Source organism: Ciona robusta, chromosome 10 (assembly GCF_009617815.1).
Source record: "Ciona robusta chromosome 10, ASM961781v2".
Classification (NCBI taxonomy): domain Eukaryota; kingdom Metazoa; phylum Chordata; class Ascidiacea; order Phlebobranchia; family Cionidae; genus Ciona; species Ciona robusta.
In genome coordinates, this window is record NC_143244.1 from 2,395,543 (window position 1) to 2,414,911 (window position 19,369).

The 19,369-nt window shown below is 36.2% G+C and overlaps 4 protein-coding genes across 6 annotated transcripts; 3 read left to right on the forward strand and 1 right to left on the reverse strand.

Moving 5' to 3' along the window:
- Nucleotides 1-5,984: 5,984 nt before the first annotated feature.
- On the forward strand, nucleotides 5,985-7,173 carry LOC149729484 (histone H2A-like). Its single transcript, XM_089886516.1, has 3 exons — nucleotides 5,985-6,287; nucleotides 6,449-6,610; nucleotides 6,867-7,173. Exons 1-3 carry the CDS (start codon nucleotides 6,134-6,136, stop codon nucleotides 6,974-6,976), a joined length of 426 nt encoding a protein of 141 aa, XP_089742642.1. The 5' UTR covers nucleotides 5,985-6,133; the 3' UTR covers nucleotides 6,977-7,173.
- A 146-nt stretch (nucleotides 7,174-7,319) lies between these two features.
- On the forward strand, nucleotides 7,320-9,003 carry LOC149729485 (protein prenyltransferase alpha subunit repeat-containing protein 1-like). The gene has a single exon (XM_089886508.1). The coding sequence runs from the start codon at nucleotides 7,738-7,740 to the stop codon at nucleotides 8,902-8,904; it is 1,167 nt and encodes a 388-aa protein (XP_089742634.1). The 5' UTR covers nucleotides 7,320-7,737; the 3' UTR covers nucleotides 8,905-9,003.
- LOC149729486 (ADP-ribosylation factor 6) lies at nucleotides 8,999-12,393 on the forward strand. Its single transcript, XM_089886515.1, has 2 exons — nucleotides 8,999-9,325; nucleotides 10,025-12,393. Exons 1-2 carry the CDS (start codon nucleotides 9,153-9,155, stop codon nucleotides 10,377-10,379), a joined length of 528 nt encoding a protein of 175 aa, XP_089742641.1. The 5' UTR covers nucleotides 8,999-9,152; the 3' UTR covers nucleotides 10,380-12,393.
- Nucleotides 12,394-12,406: 13 nt separating this feature from the next.
- Nucleotides 12,407-19,179, reverse strand: LOC149729487 (uncharacterized). Of its 3 annotated transcripts, XM_089886492.1 has the most exons (10): nucleotides 18,891-19,179; nucleotides 17,091-17,287; nucleotides 16,582-16,705; nucleotides 16,377-16,442; nucleotides 15,626-15,869; nucleotides 14,980-15,113; nucleotides 14,688-14,750; nucleotides 14,133-14,385; nucleotides 13,453-13,973; nucleotides 12,407-12,823 (listed from the first exon to the last, which is right to left on the reverse strand). In XM_089886492.1, exons 1-10 carry the CDS (start codon nucleotides 18,904-18,906, stop codon nucleotides 12,702-12,704), a joined length of 1,740 nt encoding a protein of 579 aa, XP_089742618.1. In that variant the 5' UTR covers nucleotides 18,907-19,179; the 3' UTR covers nucleotides 12,407-12,701. The 3 variants fall into 3 exon arrangements, with proteins under 3 accessions (XP_089742618.1, XP_089742619.1, XP_089742622.1); XM_089886493.1 differs by lacking the exon at nucleotides 18,891-19,179 and having other exon boundaries at nucleotides 16,582-16,742; nucleotides 17,091-17,266; XM_089886496.1 differs by lacking the exon at nucleotides 18,891-19,179 and having other exon boundaries at nucleotides 16,582-16,737; nucleotides 17,091-17,231.
- Nucleotides 19,180-19,369: the final 190 nt, after the last annotated feature.

Genomic DNA, 19,369 nt, shown 5'->3' on the forward strand with positions numbered 1-19,369 from the left:
TCGTACCTATAGCTCTAAATAACTGCAAAGCATGTACATATGGTTACAGAGGGCGTACGCGGTGAAATTTTAATTTACTTTTTACCGTTTGCTAAATACAATACAGAAAACAAACATAAAGTATTGCATTTTTTATTATATTGGTTTCTCCCTTCACTTTGTGTATAACTAACGATACACAATGATCAAAGTTCTACTGCTTCATTACAAATGATGCATGATGCAACTTTTTATCAGGATTGGTCAATTGCCAAATACAAATAGACAGAAAAAAGTGACGAGCTTTAAAAATATCGTTTCTCCCTAAAACTTGTGTATAGAATTATGTATTTTGCCTTTTTCACAATTGCATCTTCGCCGTTTTCATTACAACATCACCCACATATATGCTCACACAGAGCGGCAGTTGTAGACATTTGAGCTTTCCGGGTTCCTAAAACAAGTCAACTGCCTTCTACAGCACGATGGTTAATTGGCGCAACACAGCACTAGCAATTAGCTCGGCACCGTTGAATAGACTTTGTCTTGTATACACGGGAGTCTTTTAGTTCCCGTGTGCTCCTATTATATTCTACCAGTTTGAAAACATTCGTTCCCAGTAATCGAAACTGGGAAGTTAACGGTAAGAGCAAACGATAGGTTGATGTTGCGCACTATAAAATATAAACCAACTCACCCTAACCTATACTGTATAAAATACTTCAATCTTATATATGGAATTAGCATTTGCAAAATGCAAGAGATTCTAATATTGACCCTTATACTATAGTACTATGTGAGGGTAAGATGGAACACCTTTAGCATATACCATCTAAATATCTTGATTGTGTTTTAAACAACTACCAACGGTATATAGAAGTCGTGAGGATACGATTTGATAATTATTTTAACATTTTTGTTACTTACCAAATATAATGAAAAGGTGTCCCATCTTTCTCCACCCAAATATACAAAACACACGCCAAATACTAAACGCCTTCAAACATAATAAAACACTATATATACATTACTTGCATATGTGCAAGCGCATAACATAAACAACCTTCAACACGCCATTGCTGTGACTAATTAATCGGCGCTCTCCCATAACAAGAATGTCGTGCGTTAAACCCATTTAATCAATTAAACAAATCGCACACAAACGAGGGATAAGTTCTGGATCAAGGATCAACAGCGTCGCTAATTAATCGATTATAGCGCGATGCCGACTCTTATCGCACCCCCGATTCTGTCTAACCAAGCATGATTAAAAAGCGTACTTGATGCGAAAACATGAAACTTTTCTTTGGACTCTAAGTATATTAAAGACTGAAATCAGGTAAAGATTTGTCCCGATATAGCATTTGCAAGATAGCATCCTAAAGTGTGGACTAACATGCCGAAAATAGGATGCTCTGTTGTCTGTTCAATAGTTTATATCTGTCTAAAATTTCAAATAAATCTCGTGATACTACGCGCTTATTTTTTAATTTTTTTTTTTAATAAACTACACAACCGTAACCTCGGCCTACTTACAGGGTGTAAGCAATCTTACATATTTATAAGATGCGACCCACACTACACCTCTGTCTGCTCTCCGCTTGTCAAATGGCCAACTGCCGCGCTTTCGAAGTTGGCCCTGCAAAGATAAGACGATAATTACCACAGACATGACTTGCCGAATGAAAACAAAGCGACTCGAGCTGACAGTAAAGCGGCAGAAGGATCCGCATTGTTTTTAGAGCGCGATCTTTTGTTTAATCTCGAATCGGAAACAGAGGGAGCGAATCTGGAACGAACAAATGACATGCGAAGTGTGGACTGCTAAATTATACTATCGGGGAAGATGGATACCGTTAGAATTGGTGTAGAATATATCCTGTAGTGTGTAATGTAGTTCGGACAGTGTTCCTAAACTTACTTAAGTGCTTAATGTTCTACACATGTATTTACAACACACAAATTTCATTCTATTTCATAACTCTGCACATACCTAAAGGTTTCTCCAATTTGATGTTAATCCAGAGGGTGATCCTACCAACCTTAAACTTACATCTCAGATACACGACGTGTTACGCTGTCGGATCTTACCCAGTAGAATCGAAAAAACATTACTGAATGATAGTTTCACGCCACATCAGGGGCCGATAATAGTTTATGAGACCTTGCTTAAACAACAACCTCATCATATAAATGACAGCAGCAACTGAATATGATCCTTTATGGAAGTTATTGACACGATAGTGGACGCGGCATCCGCATTTATCGGAAAGCGCATTCCTATTTTCTAATATCGTGACAGGATACATGACCGTGCAAACAACTTTAATGAAAACGCTCATTATTCCATATTTGGGTAAAAAGCGACCCTAAATGAATTGAGAATATAATATATATTATACATAAAGTGTAGGCCGACCAAATACGCATCAAACAAAACAACGAGTCAAACTAATATGTTGTACTATATAACTATAAGTTTATAGCACTTGGTATATTCTGATATACTGCTATAAGTATCGTACCCAAAAGGTAAAACTGTTCAAGGGCTGTTTAAGCATAACATTCTTGGTGCAGTGCTACACTATGCTACACATGCATAAAATACACATGGAGCCAAACTAATGGTGTATAGTTGATAGCACTTACTACTTGACAAGACTTACGAAATATATCATCTTTAACCGATATAAAGCTACGCTATGCTCACCATTCTTTGCTATTCTGAACAACAAAGCTCTTCTATAAAATAACTTTCGAACTTAAACGTAAACGTCTCAACTGATATGACGAGTTGGCAGCGTAGTACTCGAAGCAGATTGAAGCGATAACGACCAGCAGTAACCTCACAGCAGTGTACTAAGTCTTCGAAACGAGGTCTAATCACAGCATGACACCCGAAAACTTATGGCAACATGCCGACCATCGACAGCCAGGAGCAGCAATCGCTAAAGGTGATCGGCTTCAGGTAATTTGCCAATTTAAACAAAGCAATAAAAAGCTGCAGAAATCCAGCGGTGCTATTGCATTGCAAGCAGCAGCCGACGTTGTGTTACGGGTCAAGCATTATCTTAAGCAGCACAGCTTGCATTACCTTAGGTATTTAGTTTGAAAGCACCCCAATGACGAAAATAGAAGGAATAATTGGCGCACACAACAGCGTATAGACAATGATCACACATAAATTCAAATATATAGTAGGGTGGGGGAAGACGTGACACCTTGACCACATAATATCCAAATATCTTAATCTTGTTTTAAATATTTAACAACGGCCCATTGGATTCCTGGAGAAACGATTTAATAATTTTTGAATGTTGTTTGTTTACTCCCAACTGGGACGAGAACATAGAAGACAAAGTTTCCTATCTTCCCCCACCCTATACACTTACTGCGTACGACTCTAAATAGCGCATAGTAATATACTGTACTATGGACTATGCCTATGGTATAATCGGTTTTATATTAAACTGAATACCATAGTCTACAAGGGATAGGCTATCCACGTTTTGTACATACAGCAGCATACTTTCGGCTATTACGATTATATCATTGCATACGATCTTAAACTGGGCACAAAACAATGTAAGGCTATATAGTTCACACAGCATAACCACGTTTCTATACAACTCAGGCTTCCTGTAATGTACAACCTGCATATATCGTCGAAACAACCTACGCTTTCCCTGTGGGACCACTAAAATATATCAGCATAACCTCAAGCTCGGCATGGAATATTGCGTCGCATTCCATGCCTGCAAAGATTTAAAATGTCAAGCAGCAATTATACGAAAACAATGACTCGAATGAAACACCATCTTATGCCGAAGACAAAGCTTGTGATATTAAAGCTGTGATATGATATATACTTTAGTATGTTTCAGAGTATAGTAGCCAATGTTCTCGAAACTTAATATTCTGACCTATTTGGCAATAAGAGTCTAAATATAGACTGGCTGCGTCTTAAACTGGAACTTCCAACTTTTAGTATTCGCTATGATAGCATTTAATCTATGCCATGTTTCTGACCAAACTTTTTATATAGGCTTGGCTTACCGACATAAGGGTTAGGACTTACGCAAGGATTAACGAATAATTACACCTTGGTCGAGCTGATAAAATAACGCCGAAAACTTCAAACTTAATCGGTACGCCGTAGCCATTAGCGCTACTGTTATAGCACGTGGTAAATTAGCGAACTAGTCGCTGTATAGCCGTTTGCTTGGTCTTACTGTAAAATGATCCTGTTGGCCATTCATCAGCGGTCTGGTGTGAACAAATTACGTCACACCAGCTTAACAAATGGCGGATATGCCAGCGAGAAATTGATTTTCCTTTCGAAGGTCGACCGTAGCAACGTTTACCAGTGAAATTAATCATGAATTACCAACAGATTGCATGCATGATAACTTGTAAGCGGGTATAGTATACGAAGTGTGTGAAGTAGAACACCCGTGTTATAACAAGATATATAATCCGTCAAGCGAGGATAAATGAGTTACTTTCACATTCATTTATAAATTGTTAGCATGCAGTGCTTGAAATTCTGTAACTATTTGCAGTTAATATTATACCACATGCTGAGTTTTGGGATAACCCTAAATGTTTATTACAGATCACACGATTTAGTATATTAAACGCCCTTAAATATAATAAGTTAGGGGAATATCGGAAACCTTTTGATTTCATTTTCTTGTTCCATTCAAAAAACATTCAAGAATTGTAAAAACGTATCCTCAAGACTTTTATAAACCGTTGTTATTTGTTTAAAACACGATCAGGGTATTTGGATATTTTGTGCTAAAAGTGTCCCGTCACCCCTACTATATATATAGATTACCTTTTTGTGAATATTTTTTTACACCCAGTTTCGCATTTTTCAAGAAAAAGGATTTACGTAGCGCTATAACATATTCGAAACTGGTTCGCTGAAAGATTCTACAAATGTGTTTTTATTGCGAATATTAATATTCATAACTCATATTTTTTTTAATTTTAATTTTTTTTAGAATCGGTGCCGACAGAGCCATAGAAATACCGAGTAGTCCAACCCATTGTTACGTAAAAGACAAATTGAACGGCAATTTGGTTCCAAAATAACACAGTAGGTATAGGGAAAATGCATGTTTTTCGGTAAATTAGAGAAAAACTTAAGTCTAAAAACAAATTTAAAGGTTGAAAAGTGTAGAAAACAAGTGTTATTTGTTTTCTGTATCAAAAAAAGTCAAAAAATGGAATTAGAAGCGGTTGATTTGTGACATTTTAGTCATTTAATGGGGGTAAATTTATATGTTTTTTCAAAAAAATGTTTGGTAATGTAAATAGAAGCTGTTTTACGCCTTTCCACAAAAGGAAATCGCAAATAAAACTCAACAAGTTCGTTTAAATTCATTGCGAAAGTCACCGCTTTTGCTCTATTTTGAACACACAAAGACGGCAGTTGGACTACTCGGTGTTTTTACGACTCTGGGTGCCGATGGAGTCTAATTAGTACAGTGTCCAAATTTTAGGTAAAAGGAATTAAAAATATTCGCTATAATATCTGTATTCTAGGATCATCTTGGTTTAATAAGCAGATATGTTTTACACATGTAAACTTTTTTTTTCGAAACTTAGCTTATTTACAGGCACAAAATAATTTTTTACTTACATTTCACAAACAAACTTTTATTTTTTTAAATATTTACTTTACCTTGAACGTGTGGTTGGCTTTATCTTGGCTATGGCATTGACACTCATTTTATTCTGTGTGTTTGAATACTCGTGCACACAAGTTATTACACCAACGATCTTTTAAGAATTTCCTAATGGGATACAGGATCATTTAGACTTTGTATATGAGCATTTAGACCTTGTATTTGTCGCTTAATTGGCCACAATTTCGGAATGGGGACAAATAAAATATTGTCGGTGACTTTCACGCTTGAATGATCCTTATACAAACCTTGCGCGCGCGCCAACCACTGAGTTGCAAAAGTCTTTCCAGAAAGTTCGCTTACTCCGTGTTTTTACTAAAAGGACACCCGAAAAATTTACTTTTGGGTGATATTTTTATACAGTATGGATGTGTAGCTATTTTGAAGTTTTATATAGTTTAAAAACTGCAACTCTTATGTCTAGATTATACTTTATAACTTGATAAACTCGCAACAAAATGTCTGGACGTGGAAAAGGAAAGACCGCTGGGGGAAAGAGTGGAAAACCTGCTGGGGTGAAGTCAAAATCGCGATCTATGAGAGCTGGACTTCAATTTCCGGTTGGTCGTGTTCATAGAATGCTGAAGAAGGGACATTATGCGGAAAGAGTTGGTGGGTCTCAACTTATATACACCACTGTTCATTTTAATGAGCTTTTAAACCAATAATTTCAGTTTTATCGTATAACTTGTACTCTATAAACACTATGACTAAGTTTTATCATATTATAAAAAATAGGTTTAAATATTCTATTTTACTAAGTTTGTCTTCAGGTGCTGGCGCTCCTGTTTATCTTGCTTCAGTTCTGGAGTATTTGACTGCTGAAATACTGGAACTGGCAGGCAATGCTGCCAGGGATAATAAAAAAGCGCGTATTATACCAAGACATATGCAGCTTGCTATTCGTAATGACGAAGAATTAAACACTTTACTTGGTAAATGATAATTAATGCATGTTGTGCGATTTGTGTGAATAAGGTTTGAGATTCTATTGGATTGCCGGTAAATAAAAATTATAACTGTAAAATAATTCTCTACTACAAATTTGTGTATGTGGTAACTAGTAAGTGTATTAATCATTTTTGTTTTTCACGCCATGCCAGGCCATGCATGGTTGTGGAAGTTACATTCCTTCATTTAAGTTGGCTACTTTTCTATTAACATTAATAAATCTTAGTATATTTCTTCAAGGTCATGTCACTATTGCACAAGGAGGAGTTCTACCCAACATTCAATCTGCTCTTCTGCCAAAACAAACCGGTCAAAAGAAGATTGCTACCTCGCAGTCTCAAGATTATTAGGAATAAATTGGATTTCTGATTTTAGCTATTACAGTTTATTTCTTTCAGGAGGATTCTTTCCAATTAAATGTGTTGATGTTGTTATTGGATAAATGAATTTTGCTTTGTTCGTCATCGTATGCCTCCCACTGCCACCTTGTGCTTTTTTGTTTTGTGTTAAACCGATTATTCGTGAAAATAAAAAACCCTTTTTTTGATTTAAGTGTGTAACGCTGTAAAAAACGACCTGAAACCTAAAAAGGTAAATTTTAAAAAGAAAGACATACGTGTGAAGATAAATGATTAAAATAACACAACACGTTATATGGATTGAGTAAAATTTAATATTTGAATAAATTTGAAAAAACCAACACAATCCCATAATCTGAGCAGCGAGTAAATTTAAAATCCCCGGTATTAGGTCGCATCGGATTTAAGTTTGTTTTTCAATTAGGTTTCTTCACTCTTTAAATTGAACTGAATTGGTTTTGTTTAAGGCGTTGACGAAGGTGTTTTAGATTTATTTATTTTACTATTATTTTAAATTAATTTATTCATATGACATTAAGGACGAATGTTTTTTATTTTTATAAGTTTCGTTTCTCTTGATTTTGTTCCAGTAAAGAACGTCTTACTTCTTACAGACGCGTGATTGCGGTGACTCATGTTTGCCTTCATTAACCAATATTACGTCATAATTCAACTACAAAGGTCTTGGTGCGATGAAACTTGGCGTCAGATCGGACCAGGTCGTAGTATCAAGGCCATTAATCATCTGAAATATGAACCAAAAACAAAAAGCGTTGAAAACCACAAATGCAACTGCCGAAGAAGTTTTTGAAAGGTTTAACAGAATATTTGATCAACTGGCTATTGTAAAAGAAGTTGCCGTAGTGTTTTTGGACAAAGTCAATGACGCTGTTATTGTTGAAGAGAATTGTATTGGAATTTCTAAAGCATTTGTAAAGCAGTTGTATTTGTTTGCATACAAGTTAATGCTGAAAGTAGTTAAAGGGAAACAATGTACATTTGAAAATGAAGCTGCTAATAAATCTACTAGATGCGTAGTTTTACTTTGCCCAGATTGCTGTACAGCATGGAATATAAGGAAGGACTTATTGCTGATGAAATATATTATCGATTATAAACAAGAACTTAACTTGGCAAGGCTAGTTTTACAAAAACAACCAAAAAGTTTGGAATCTTTTTCTCACCGTAGGTGGTTGTTAAATCAATTATTTAAGGTAACTTCAAATTCAAATTTGCAACCAAACTCTGTGCTGAAAATGCTTTTAAAGAAAAAGAAACTAAAAAAATTAGCAGTGGCTTTGAACTTCAAAAGGTTTGAGTGGGAAATAATAAATAATGAAATGTCTGTTTCGCATGAAGCTGCTAGAATGCACCCGTCAAACTACACAGCTTGGAGCCATAGAGTATGGGTAATTAATTGCTTGATTTTCCCATCTGCTAGTGTTAGTCATAAGGATAGCAATGTATTTGTGAAGTTCCTACATAAAGAGTTTATTGATGGTTTAAAATGGACAGAGTACAATGTGTCTGACTACTCATGTATGTCATATCTTGAACATATCATTCTCTGTTTGGTTTTAGCTCATTTTATAAACCCCTTAAATATCTCTGATGTTATAAACTTGGATGATATACTGACGTCAGCTTTGGAACATAACTCTGATTTATTACGTTTGCACAATGGTAAACATGAGGCACTCTGGGTACACAGGCGTGGCATATTCAAGATATACCACACTGTTTTGCATAGACTATGCTCTGTGGAAGATCCAAGTTATGAAGACCACAGAAATGTAAAACTAAATTTAAAAGAAAAGTTTTCCCTCTGTGGTGAAGAGTTTTTTTGTAAAAGTTTCCCAAAAAATTGTTTTTGCTTAAGGCACTTATCTACTTTTAAACAGCGTGTTTATTCTAGATAAAAAAAATCTGTTAAACATTTATTTTAAAGTAGTGTGTCCTATTGCAATATATATAGCCTACTCTTTAGACAGACTAACCCGTTTGTGTTTCCAACACAGGTTTTGGGTATTGTTGAAACCAACTTGAAAGTTATACTTTGGATTTTGTTTTAAAAAGTCTGAATAATCCATCTTGGCTTTTATCTATGCTGGCTGTCGAATTGGGTAGAATTTTGTTTTAACAACAACATCTACATAACTTGTTGATAATGGGGGGATGGATAGCAAAGGTGTTCGGGAACAAAGAAATGAGATTATTGATGCTTGGGCTTGATGCTGCTGGTAAGACAACTATTCTGTACAAACTGAAGCTTGGACAAGCTGTTACTACGATACCTACAGTTGGATTTAATGTAGAAACTGTTGTGTACAAGAATACCAGGTCAGTGATGTATATCTGTAGTTTTGAATCTAATCATTTTTTTTTATTTTTAAATTTTATCTTTGTGGCAGTTGCGTCACTTGCATGGCAATAACAGTTGTTATATCACAGGTATTTTGTTTTATACATCCACTTATGCTCTCTTACAGTTTATCACACAGGTGGACAGGTCATATATAAATAATAAATATTATATAATAGGACACTTGGACACACAGAGGTTTCAGCAAACCACAAACACTTAACAGGGCAAACACTTTAAATTTGTTTGAACTTCTTATGAATTGAATGTGCAAAAAGTTTATATGCACTCACACATATACACCTTGCCAGCAGAGGACAAATCCATGCTATCTTTGTTATATAGTATGTGCTGTTTGATACATTTAAATAAAAGTTTTTTTTTGTACGGAAAGTTACATTTTGTATGGCTTAAAATTAAGTGCGGCCACCTCATTCATGTATTCTTCCATGTATTTCGGTTCAACTATATGATTAATCTGTTTAACACATCTGCTACCATATAAAGTAGTTTAAAAAAATATATATATTATATATTATACACATGGTAAATCTGTTTTAAAACATACTCCACCAGATAAAGTGCTATCAAAGAGTTGTAGTTTCCGTGTGTATCTTTGCAAGTATTGAAATTAGTCAAAATAAAACTAACACTCTGCATGAACCATCTGTATGAAGGTTCAACGTGTGGGATGTCGGTGGACAGGACAAGATTCGGCCACTTTGGCGTCACTACTACACTGGCACACAGGGACTTATATTTGTCATTGATTGCGCTGATGCTGATCGTATAGAAGAAGCAAAAGTTGAGCTGCATCGCATCATAAACGATCGTGAGATGCGAGATGCTGTCATCCTTGTGTTTGCAAACAAACAAGATCTTCCAGATGCTATGAAACCCTGTGATCTTCAGAGCAAGCTAGGACTAACAAAGTTACGAGACAGAAACTGGTTCGTGCAACCCTCATGTGCTGTTTCTGGGGATGGTTTAGAAGATGGCCTGCGTTGGTTGATGGCTAGTCAGAAGCAATAACCCTTTCTATATTGCATGTGTGTGACTTTACTTTCAGCAAAAGACGGTTGCAATTTTGTAGCAGATAAATTAGGGCACATGCAACATTAGGACGTATAGCTTAACTTCCAGTTTTCTATCGGCCTTTACTCCATTCCAATTTATTCTCTATCATTTATACAACATCAGCTATTGACCCAATACACTGACATGTTGTGTTTGGTCTCAAAATAACCTTTGGACCATTAAAGACAAACAGCTTCAGAAAATTTGAAGAACTTTATTTGGTTTAAGATCAGTCCACACACTTCAGTAATCAATATCATTTTTACAATGGTTAGTTTTAAATAGCAATGATTTATCCATGTTCTTAAAATTGTAACTTGTTTTGCGTTAGAATTTTTTACTATCTGTTCTTAATTACAAAGCAACATCAAGTAGGTTACCTGGTTCATTTTTGCAACAAACGAAAGCCTTTGCTGTACATACCATACCATACCCCCTCACCCACCAGATACAGTGTTGGGTGTTGTATGCACTTTTAAAGTAAATTGTCGCACTCACAGACAGTGAAGTATGTGCCCTGTACCTATGCTATGTTATATATATATGTGCATGTATACAACTGTTTCCTGTTAAAAAGAGCCAAACTTAAAGGCAGGGGAGGCAGGGATAAGGACACACAATTCTATGAAACAAATTTCCCCACATTGGCTGTAATATTCAATATTAATGAAAGTAGAAAATCCATGGTTGTCCTGCCTGCCCTGCAACCGCAGGTTAGGCACCTATGCTCCTGTTTTATAGTTTATTTCGTCAATGGTGGCTACAGATTCTAGACACAACACAAGTTTATTTCCATGAATGATTTAAAAGGTTTCAGTCTATCCATAATATAGCATTACTAAAGCTTGCTTGGTGTAGTTGTTCACTTGGGTACAAAGTAATGTCAACTGCTACTGGCATAGGTGACATTTGAAAACTAGAAAAAGGCATTGGTTAGCCCACACTATCCTGTGAAACAAATTTTAATGCAGTGCAGAAAATACCAATTTGGCTTTGCCACCCTGCTACGCCAGGTTTGGCACCATGATGGTCACTTAAAATCATTCTTTATAAAATTACATTTGTACCACATTTCATATTCGTGTTTTCTTGCTGAAGCTGTACCACACACACTTTAGCTGCTTCTATGCAGTCTCTAAACTCTTTTTGTGCCTTCAAAATGGGCTGTAACTGAACACAACTACCCAGTATTTAAATGACTCGTTTTTGTTACTGACCGAAACTTCTTTATTGTATGCTGTAGTAGTTTATGAATGAATGAATAGTTTATAGATGATAATGTGGCGATTAATTTGTCCTACCAACACCACCATACTGATTTAGCTCTGAAATACATATGTTGCCCACCTTAAAGTAAATTTCTTTACCATAAACAAATACTTTTTGTTCGCAGAGGTCTTGATAGCCGCTGAGGTTAGATTAGATAGTGTAATTTAAACAGTTACAAGGTTTTTCAATCAGAAACAATTTTAACAGAACTACATTTGAATCGGCTGTTCAAGGTAAACATGGGTTAGGTGTCTATACAATTAAGCAGAGTCAAAGTATATTGCAATACCCGAGGCTTATGGCTATAAGTGTTACTGTTTATGACTATAAGTGTTACTAGCAATGTCACGCCAGATTCTGGTAAAATGTTGTAATAAACGTTACTACTATGAAGGTGAATTAACACTTTAGTTTCTCTACGCTGTTTGTTGTTTCCTCCAGAGAATAAGGAAGCCTGTAAAGTAACACTAATACAGAGGACCCGGTGGACTAATGTTAGACACACAGGATTTTTAAGATTAAAATAGCTTGGACACTGTGAATATGATATTGTTATTAATACAGTATGCTCATTCATTGTTTAAAGCGATTATTCTAAGCTCCGCATTACGTAATACTATTTCCTCTGACGTAATGTAAATAATGCAGATCGCATAATTATTGTATTAACGCGTATCATTTCCCGGTCGTTTCTCGTAAACGGTACACTATCCTATTGTCTATACTCTATAGAATGTATTTGTTCAGCAGATGGTAAAGGAAAAATGCAGAGTACTAACAAACCCTCTGGATTGATCGTATGTAACGCAACGTATGCCCTGTTTTTGCCCTATTATTCCCACTACTTAAAAGTTTTTCGGAGACAATCGGACCAGTTCAGTCTCAATCAAATAACCCATAGTGTGATCTAACCGTGGACTTCATCTCGCCCATGTGGAATATAAGTGTTTTGAGACCCATTCCTTCACCGTTACAAGCCCACTGCCGTCCATTTACGCTTTCCTCATATTAATTAGGAATAGAAGGCAGTTTTCTCCCGCGCATTGACGCTCGTGAGCCGGTGGATACGTTCATTTCATCCGGTGACACTAAACGTCGTTGTGGTGCTGGTGATCTAGACGCTGGACCACCTGTTTAAGGTAAAATTTTGTTAAACCGCATATTATGTATTTGATTCGAATAGCCTAAGGCATTATATAAAGAAGTTACATTATATCGATTGCCGTTGGGCGTAAAATGTTTAAAAAACCGTGTGCTTTATGTATATATAATGTGACCAATGTATGTTTTACTTCGGATTGGGACAGGATATTTAACCCGATGTACTGTTCATGTTTTATACATTACTTGTTGTAACGCCTGTATAAATCTTAAGTTATGTCTTGTCAGACTTAATGGTTGATGTCTGAATTCTCCGTCATAGAGTACCAGAAATACCACATACAGGTAGTTAGCGGCTATACCTTTTATATCAAAAGGTAAAAAAGAACTATTAAAATGTATTATACTTTGATTAACTTGTCGTATTTGAGCACAATTAACTTACAGGTTACAGTTTAGGCCAAGTTACATACAAGTTACAACAGAACATCATTTACTCTTTTCTATGCAGTTTACTGTTTTATCATTGTGCATTAAATTGTTTTATTTTAAAGCTACTTGCCCTTGTCCGCATTTGTATTAAGATTATGGCGTACTTAAGCACCATATATAGTTCAACGTTTAAGTTATGCTTTGTATATTAAAAGACAATACTTACTCGTTTGTAAGTTCTGCTTCCTGTTTCTTGCCACTTCGTCCAATGATTCATAGATATGATCTGAGTCGTTTGACCGCCGTGCTTTCACGGCATTCGATTCCACGTCATGTATATGTCTGTTGACTCTAATAGGACCTTGCCTGGGCAAACGAGCTCGAGCAACTTCTTTGTGCTTATGGTGTTCGTTAGGGTCAATGTTCGTTTGGTTCGTAACGTGTGCAAAGTACGGCGCATCTGCTGCGCCAGACCGACTACCGTACCCACTATAACGGGAGCTGTAACCGTAATTTGTTGGGTTTGGTTGTTCTCTAAACGCCATCTCTCCATTATTTCGTCCACGAACGGATTCTGGAGGCAGAGCCGTGGCGTACCTCTCGTACTGTGATCTGCGCCGGTGCTCCCTCTCGCGGTAGACTTCTTCGTAGTTCCGGGTTCGTTGAGAAGGTCGACCATACCGACGCGAGGAGTAATAGTGTTCTTGTTCTCTTGGGTCTCTAGCGTCACTTCCTCTACGCACAGATCTAAGTAGATAAAATATACTGTTAAGAAAAAAACAAAAAAAACAAGATTGACAAAAATACTCTTAAACTCAAAGAAGCCAGGATTTAATATAACAAACTAAGACGACTCAAACCAGGACCTTCCAGGAGTATCTACCCACTACCACTGACCAGTTGTACCTTTTAAATGTTGATTTCGAGTTCACTGAATCCGACGAAGTATCTGAAAACGCAGATTGTTCACTACCACTGTAAGACCTTCCACGTGTTCTCGATCTTCGGTGTGATTGGCTACGTCTCCCACGTGATCTTCGGCTTCGTCTGCTCATATGTCCATACGGAGAACACTGTTCATCTCTTTTTTCATCTTCGTGTCTTCTGTTCCTCTCCATAGATTTTGAACGCATTTGGTAATGTTGTTTGTAATGGTGGCCTGTTTTATGTAAATTATTAAAATAAATGTAACTTACTTATCTTCGCGTGGCGGGGCAACGATAGTCGTTATAACACACGTGTGCAGTTTCACATACCTTGTGCGTTGTGCGCGTTTACAAGCTGAATTAATGAGTAAATGAATGGGTAATTTGGCAACGACCGGCGATGCAACGACCGAGGTTACAACACGCGGGTGTTCTGTTTTATACAACTTATGCAAGCTTAGGAGTGTTATTGAGTATGTGTGTAACTTTGGGGGTGAAATACCAGTTATAGGTTGTCGATTACTGCCCAACTTACTTGGATCCCGTTCAAATGCTGAGTTCAACTGACCAGCACTGTCCGAATGCACCATAGATTGTTCTGCGATTTTAAAACAAATAATGTAAATCTTGTCCGTACAATGTTTACGTTACACCATGTTTGCTACGTGTAATTATTTATAATATATTGTACAAAGCTAAATGAACTTGTTTTATTCTCGTGATGCTGGGCAACGACTGTCGTAATAACACGGGTAATCTGTTTCATACATCAATTAAGCGCCCGCTCAGCACGAGTTGCAACACATGGTATATAACCGAATTTGTACCGTTGATAAAGCTTCCTTTACGCTCATGTTGCGGCTTTATTTTCAATGTTGATCCAGCAGATGTCACAGTAGTAATGTTGCTTGGTAAATAAATTTGCTTGTTTAATGTGTTCGATTTCGATGTGGAAAACCCTCTGTTAAAGTCTTACGTTATATTATTTTAATCGTTTTGAGCAAAGTTGGGTTAATGGCACATCATGACCCCTTTTTCTATGTAATTTCAAGTATAACCCATAATAACAGAAACAGTCAATTATATAGTTGTGTCTAACTACAAAAATGTTAAACATAGACTTTATTATGTTTTAATTTTCGATTGAACATAGCTACATAATATGCTGACTCAGCACTTTTTTCTTATTAGTTAATTTTTAGCACTTTTTATATTGATTATGTATCACTAGTACCTACTATATCATGTTTTTATAAAAAAAACTTTCGAAGTCGTATCGTTATGACAAACTTTAATGGTACCTTCAGGTTACTTTTGACCATTTCTATCAATACACAAATTTTTACTTTTTGTTGGTAACTTGGTATGCCCCTTTTAACAGTGCTCAACTCGTGACTCTATACCTTATAAACCGATATTAAAAATATAAGTCATGTATGTCTGAAAGTCTATATTAATAAAACCGACCCTTACCCCACACTTATAGTATCAGGAGCTACTGGTTTCTCTGGTATCTTCTCCGCTTTGGCTAACTTCGCCTTTCGTATCCTTTTTCGTTTCCTGTACTGCCATATAATAATCGCAAGCGCAATAAGTCCCGCCATAGAAACGAGCGCGTATATTAACTGGTTGTTAGAGTCGGCTGGAGCTATTGTGGTGGATGAACGAGTTCTTATTGCGCTGGTTGTCAACGGTACTTCTACCTCCCCACCGAACCCTGTCACACATTATGCGATTAAAAGAAAACTAAAACATGAACACATACGTTACACAACATTACATAAAGTTGAATTTGTCTTCTCGGTTACAGATTTTCAAAGGTCCGAAAGTATGCTACACAATAATTATCGGGTATTATATTTAATTAATTAAAAAAAATATCACCTTAAAGTCAAAATAACGCATTGAAAAAAGGGAATAAAGGTTAAACAATATTGTAGTAACACGCCCAGAAAGCTTTACAAAATTATATAAAAGGCGTGACTGTTACACCCAATAACAAATATCTTATACGCGTGCACAATAACGCATCTGTTTAAAAATCAGTTTTTAATTCATTATATTTTAATGCTTCGGGGTAGTTTTTACCCGTGGTGTGTTTCTAACGACTTGTTTTGTCGCATTCCTTCTCTTCGTAGCTTTAATTTATTTGATCTTATTCGCTTTCATACTCGGTTTCATACTTATTCGATTTCACATAATAGATAAATTTGTACGCACTTACCAAACCGAGATGGCCTGACAGGCTGATTTGGCGATCCGGCTGCAGTCTCTGCTGGTACTGGCCCAACTAAACAAACATTTAACTTTATTATTTTGATGAAGGAGAACGAACTATAATGTCGAAACGTCGATTTCTTACAAAATGTTTCTTTTCAGGCAAAACATTCAGTATTTTAAACTGCAATAAGCACATACAAAACACTCACATTTCTGACATATGTACGGGTATGCGGAGTTGCAAATCAATTTGTCATAATGTCCACTCGTGACTCCTTGTCGTCGAAACATCGGACATTTTGGGCCACTCCTAGTAACTGTTCTGCTTGAGGCCTTGAAAACAATCTCTTCGTTTGAATTCGAGGCTAAACTTTACAAATTACATAGCAACTATTATTACAACTTCTTTTCGTTGTATTAATTTCAACTATTTACATTAGATACTTTTTTGATGTCGGCGGTTCTTTGTATAACGCGGGGCATAGTTTTAAACGTATGCGAGGTTGAGATGTACAGAACGAGTGAACCAAATGCTTGTTTTAGGGCTTTACATTTTTTACTCTTTGTAGTGTCTGAACGGAAGCAAAAGCGTGTAGGACATGCTTTTATTCTTTTGTGGACCGATATCTTTAAAATTGGGCCCTATATAGATGAAAGATTGACAACCTATATAACACAACCTATACACACAAGTATATACTGCTGCATAAAAACCCACCATGTAAGATCCGATCCAGTAGTCATTTCCTCCAAGTTTCTTTACTTGTTGTTTAATATAATCAGAATTAGCTCCACTCAAGTCAGCCAACCTCGAACCTTCGCCTTCGCATAACGCTTCTGCGTCGTCGTAGCTAAGATGGGTTCCACCAAACCTGTAGCAGGCTCCATCTTTTTGAACGTAACGGGCTGGGCAAGCTGATAATTTCAACAGGTTTTCAATAATGTGTGTATACTATATTTAAGAGATAGCTAAATACAACAATAATATATGAACATCAGCGTTAAGTTGTATAACTCAGTCAAAGGCTATAAGCCACCTGGTTGACATTATGGACCTTTATCTCTTTATTGTACAATAGGGCGATAGGCACGCTTTATGATATCTAAAGTATTCTCTACACTGTAAAAAAAGTTCAATCAAATTTCAATCAAATTCAATCAACACCAAATTTTGACGCAAAATTTTTGAATCAAGTGCTTGACGCAATTTTTTAAATCAAATTTACGTCAAAATTTCGCTCGGTTTCAGCGATTTTTTATCATTAAAATGGGCCAATCTCAATCAAATTTTGATTTAAACTTGATTTGTATGAAAAATTCTACATATATATTTCTGGGGTAAAAAATGTTTGTTTTGTATTTTTTATTTAATTGGCACAGCATACACAAGTTATTATAAACACTGCATATACAGTGTTGACTTGGGAAATTATACGCAATGAAAGACAACAAATAGGAAGGAACATAAAACACAACAAAAGATAGAAAATGTTGTTTATAAACGACTGTCAAAACGTCGTATTCCCAGGGGTATTGCTGAGGCATGAAGTAGTAAAGCTCGCAGATAAGAAATTCTCTCCTTTATTAAACGTTGAACGGACTTCTCCCTCATAAACGTTTCCACTTGACATCACATTCAGTCTGTAATGAAAGCAGCAAGTTAAACGAATAAGTCCACACACCCTTTCCGACAAAAGTTTACTTAATACTCACCAATTTGAATTAACGACGTTCTAATTTTCACATTCCCTGTTGACGGTAATTCATTCGTATAAACGATGGTAGTTCGGAAAATCAGTTGTCGTGACGCCTAAGTCTAAAAACATAAAATATGGTTTTGTATTTGGATGCTATTAAATAATGCTATGTCCACTTTGTATATAAAACACAAATGCATACTTAACTTTTATGGTAAGCAACGTGCGCTTGTCATCTTTCTTCAGTACAGTTGTAATATATGACTCATTTTGAAATCTTGTCGTCGATAGTTGAATTTATAATGGTGTTGCTTCACATTAGAGTGCTGTTAATTAAACAAAAGATATAGTAAGTGTGTAAGACCATACCGTTGTAAATGGTATTAAAATTCCTCACCTTTAGCTTCTGACGAGTTTTCTTTTCGTGTTTTACTGTGACTTTTATTTAAGACTTACTGACCAATGTTGCGTCTGCATTGTTATTTTTCTCATCTTACTTAAGCGATATTACACCTGATTCCTCTTAGAATTAAGTAACACTTCCACAGTCTAAAGACTTTGTTCAAGACCGTTTAAAATTTGGCGCGCTCCCGCGTGACGTAATAAGGGCGAGAAGAAGTGAGTGACTCTCTCGCGTCGCTCCTCTGAATCAAATTTTGATGTAAGTCCGAGAGCGATTCTCTCGAATCTAGACGTTTGACGCGAATTTGATTCGGTCGAAGCGACTTGATTGAAAAAATGCGCTCAATCAAGCACTTGATTGAGCATTTTGCGTCAAGTTTTTTTAGAGTGTATGTAGTTTGTATTATATGTTGCCTTACTTCTTCCAGTTGACATTATCCTTTAGTAATTCTTCCAAGATACCGGATCTCTCGTATATATTTATCTCACAATCCACATTAATTTACAGACCAAGCCGTACTGAAAGTTTACACCGCGTGCTTTCAAAATAACTTTCGGACTTATATAAGTCTTCTTCAGTCGTGAAACTTACTGAAACGATGAAAGTCCCCCCTTTATGGTGTAAAGTACATACAGCTAATCTTTGCCTAAACATGCATACTGTTAATTGGTAATTACTGATATCTCAATGTCAAATATGTGTTCTTCTTCCTATTATGCGTTGTATTCTAACTCGGCCGACAACATCTAGCCAAAGTAAAGCGCCCGGGGCGAAAGGATGGCAATAAGGACGTGTAAACGTCATACCAGCAGAGTCGTCATTCATTTTTGTTCTCTTTACGCACGCAATGTTAAATGTTAGAACTCTTGGTACGAGCAAATAAACAAATTGATCAGC

What these genes read in the sequence shown, in the direction of transcription:
- LOC149729484 (XM_089886516.1), top strand. Translation starts at nt 6,134, where the DNA reads ATGTCTGGACGTGGAAAAGGAAAGACCGCTGGGGGAAAGAGTGGAAAA. An exon ending in ACATTATGCGGAAAGAGTTG is followed by an intron (nt 6,288 to 6,448) that starts GTGGGTCTCAAC and finishes GTTTGTCTTCAG; the next exon opens with GTGCTGGCGCTCCTGTTTAT. An exon ending in AGAATTAAACACTTTACTTG is followed by an intron (nt 6,611 to 6,866) that starts GTAAATGATAAT and finishes TATTTCTTCAAG; the next exon opens with GTCATGTCACTATTGCACAA.
- LOC149729487 (XM_089886492.1), bottom strand. An exon ending in ACTGGATCGGATCTTACATG is followed by an intron (nt 16,706 to 17,090) that starts GTGGGTTTTTAT and finishes ATTGTTTTCAAG; the next exon opens with GCCTCAAGCAGAACAGTTAC. An exon ending in TGTCAGGCCATCTCGGTTTG is followed by an intron (nt 15,870 to 16,376) that starts GTAAGTGCGTAC and finishes AATGTGTGACAG; the next exon opens with GGTTCGGTGGGGAGGTAGAA.
- LOC149729486 (XM_089886515.1), top strand. Translation starts at nt 9,153, where the DNA reads ATGGGGGGATGGATAGCAAAGGTGTTCGGGAACAAAGAAATGAGATTA. An exon ending in GTTGTGTACAAGAATACCAG is followed by an intron (nt 9,326 to 10,024) that starts GTCAGTGATGTA and finishes ATCTGTATGAAG; the next exon opens with GTTCAACGTGTGGGATGTCG.
- LOC149729485 (XM_089886508.1), top strand. Translation starts at nt 7,738, where the DNA reads ATGAACCAAAAACAAAAAGCGTTGAAAACCACAAATGCAACTGCCGAA.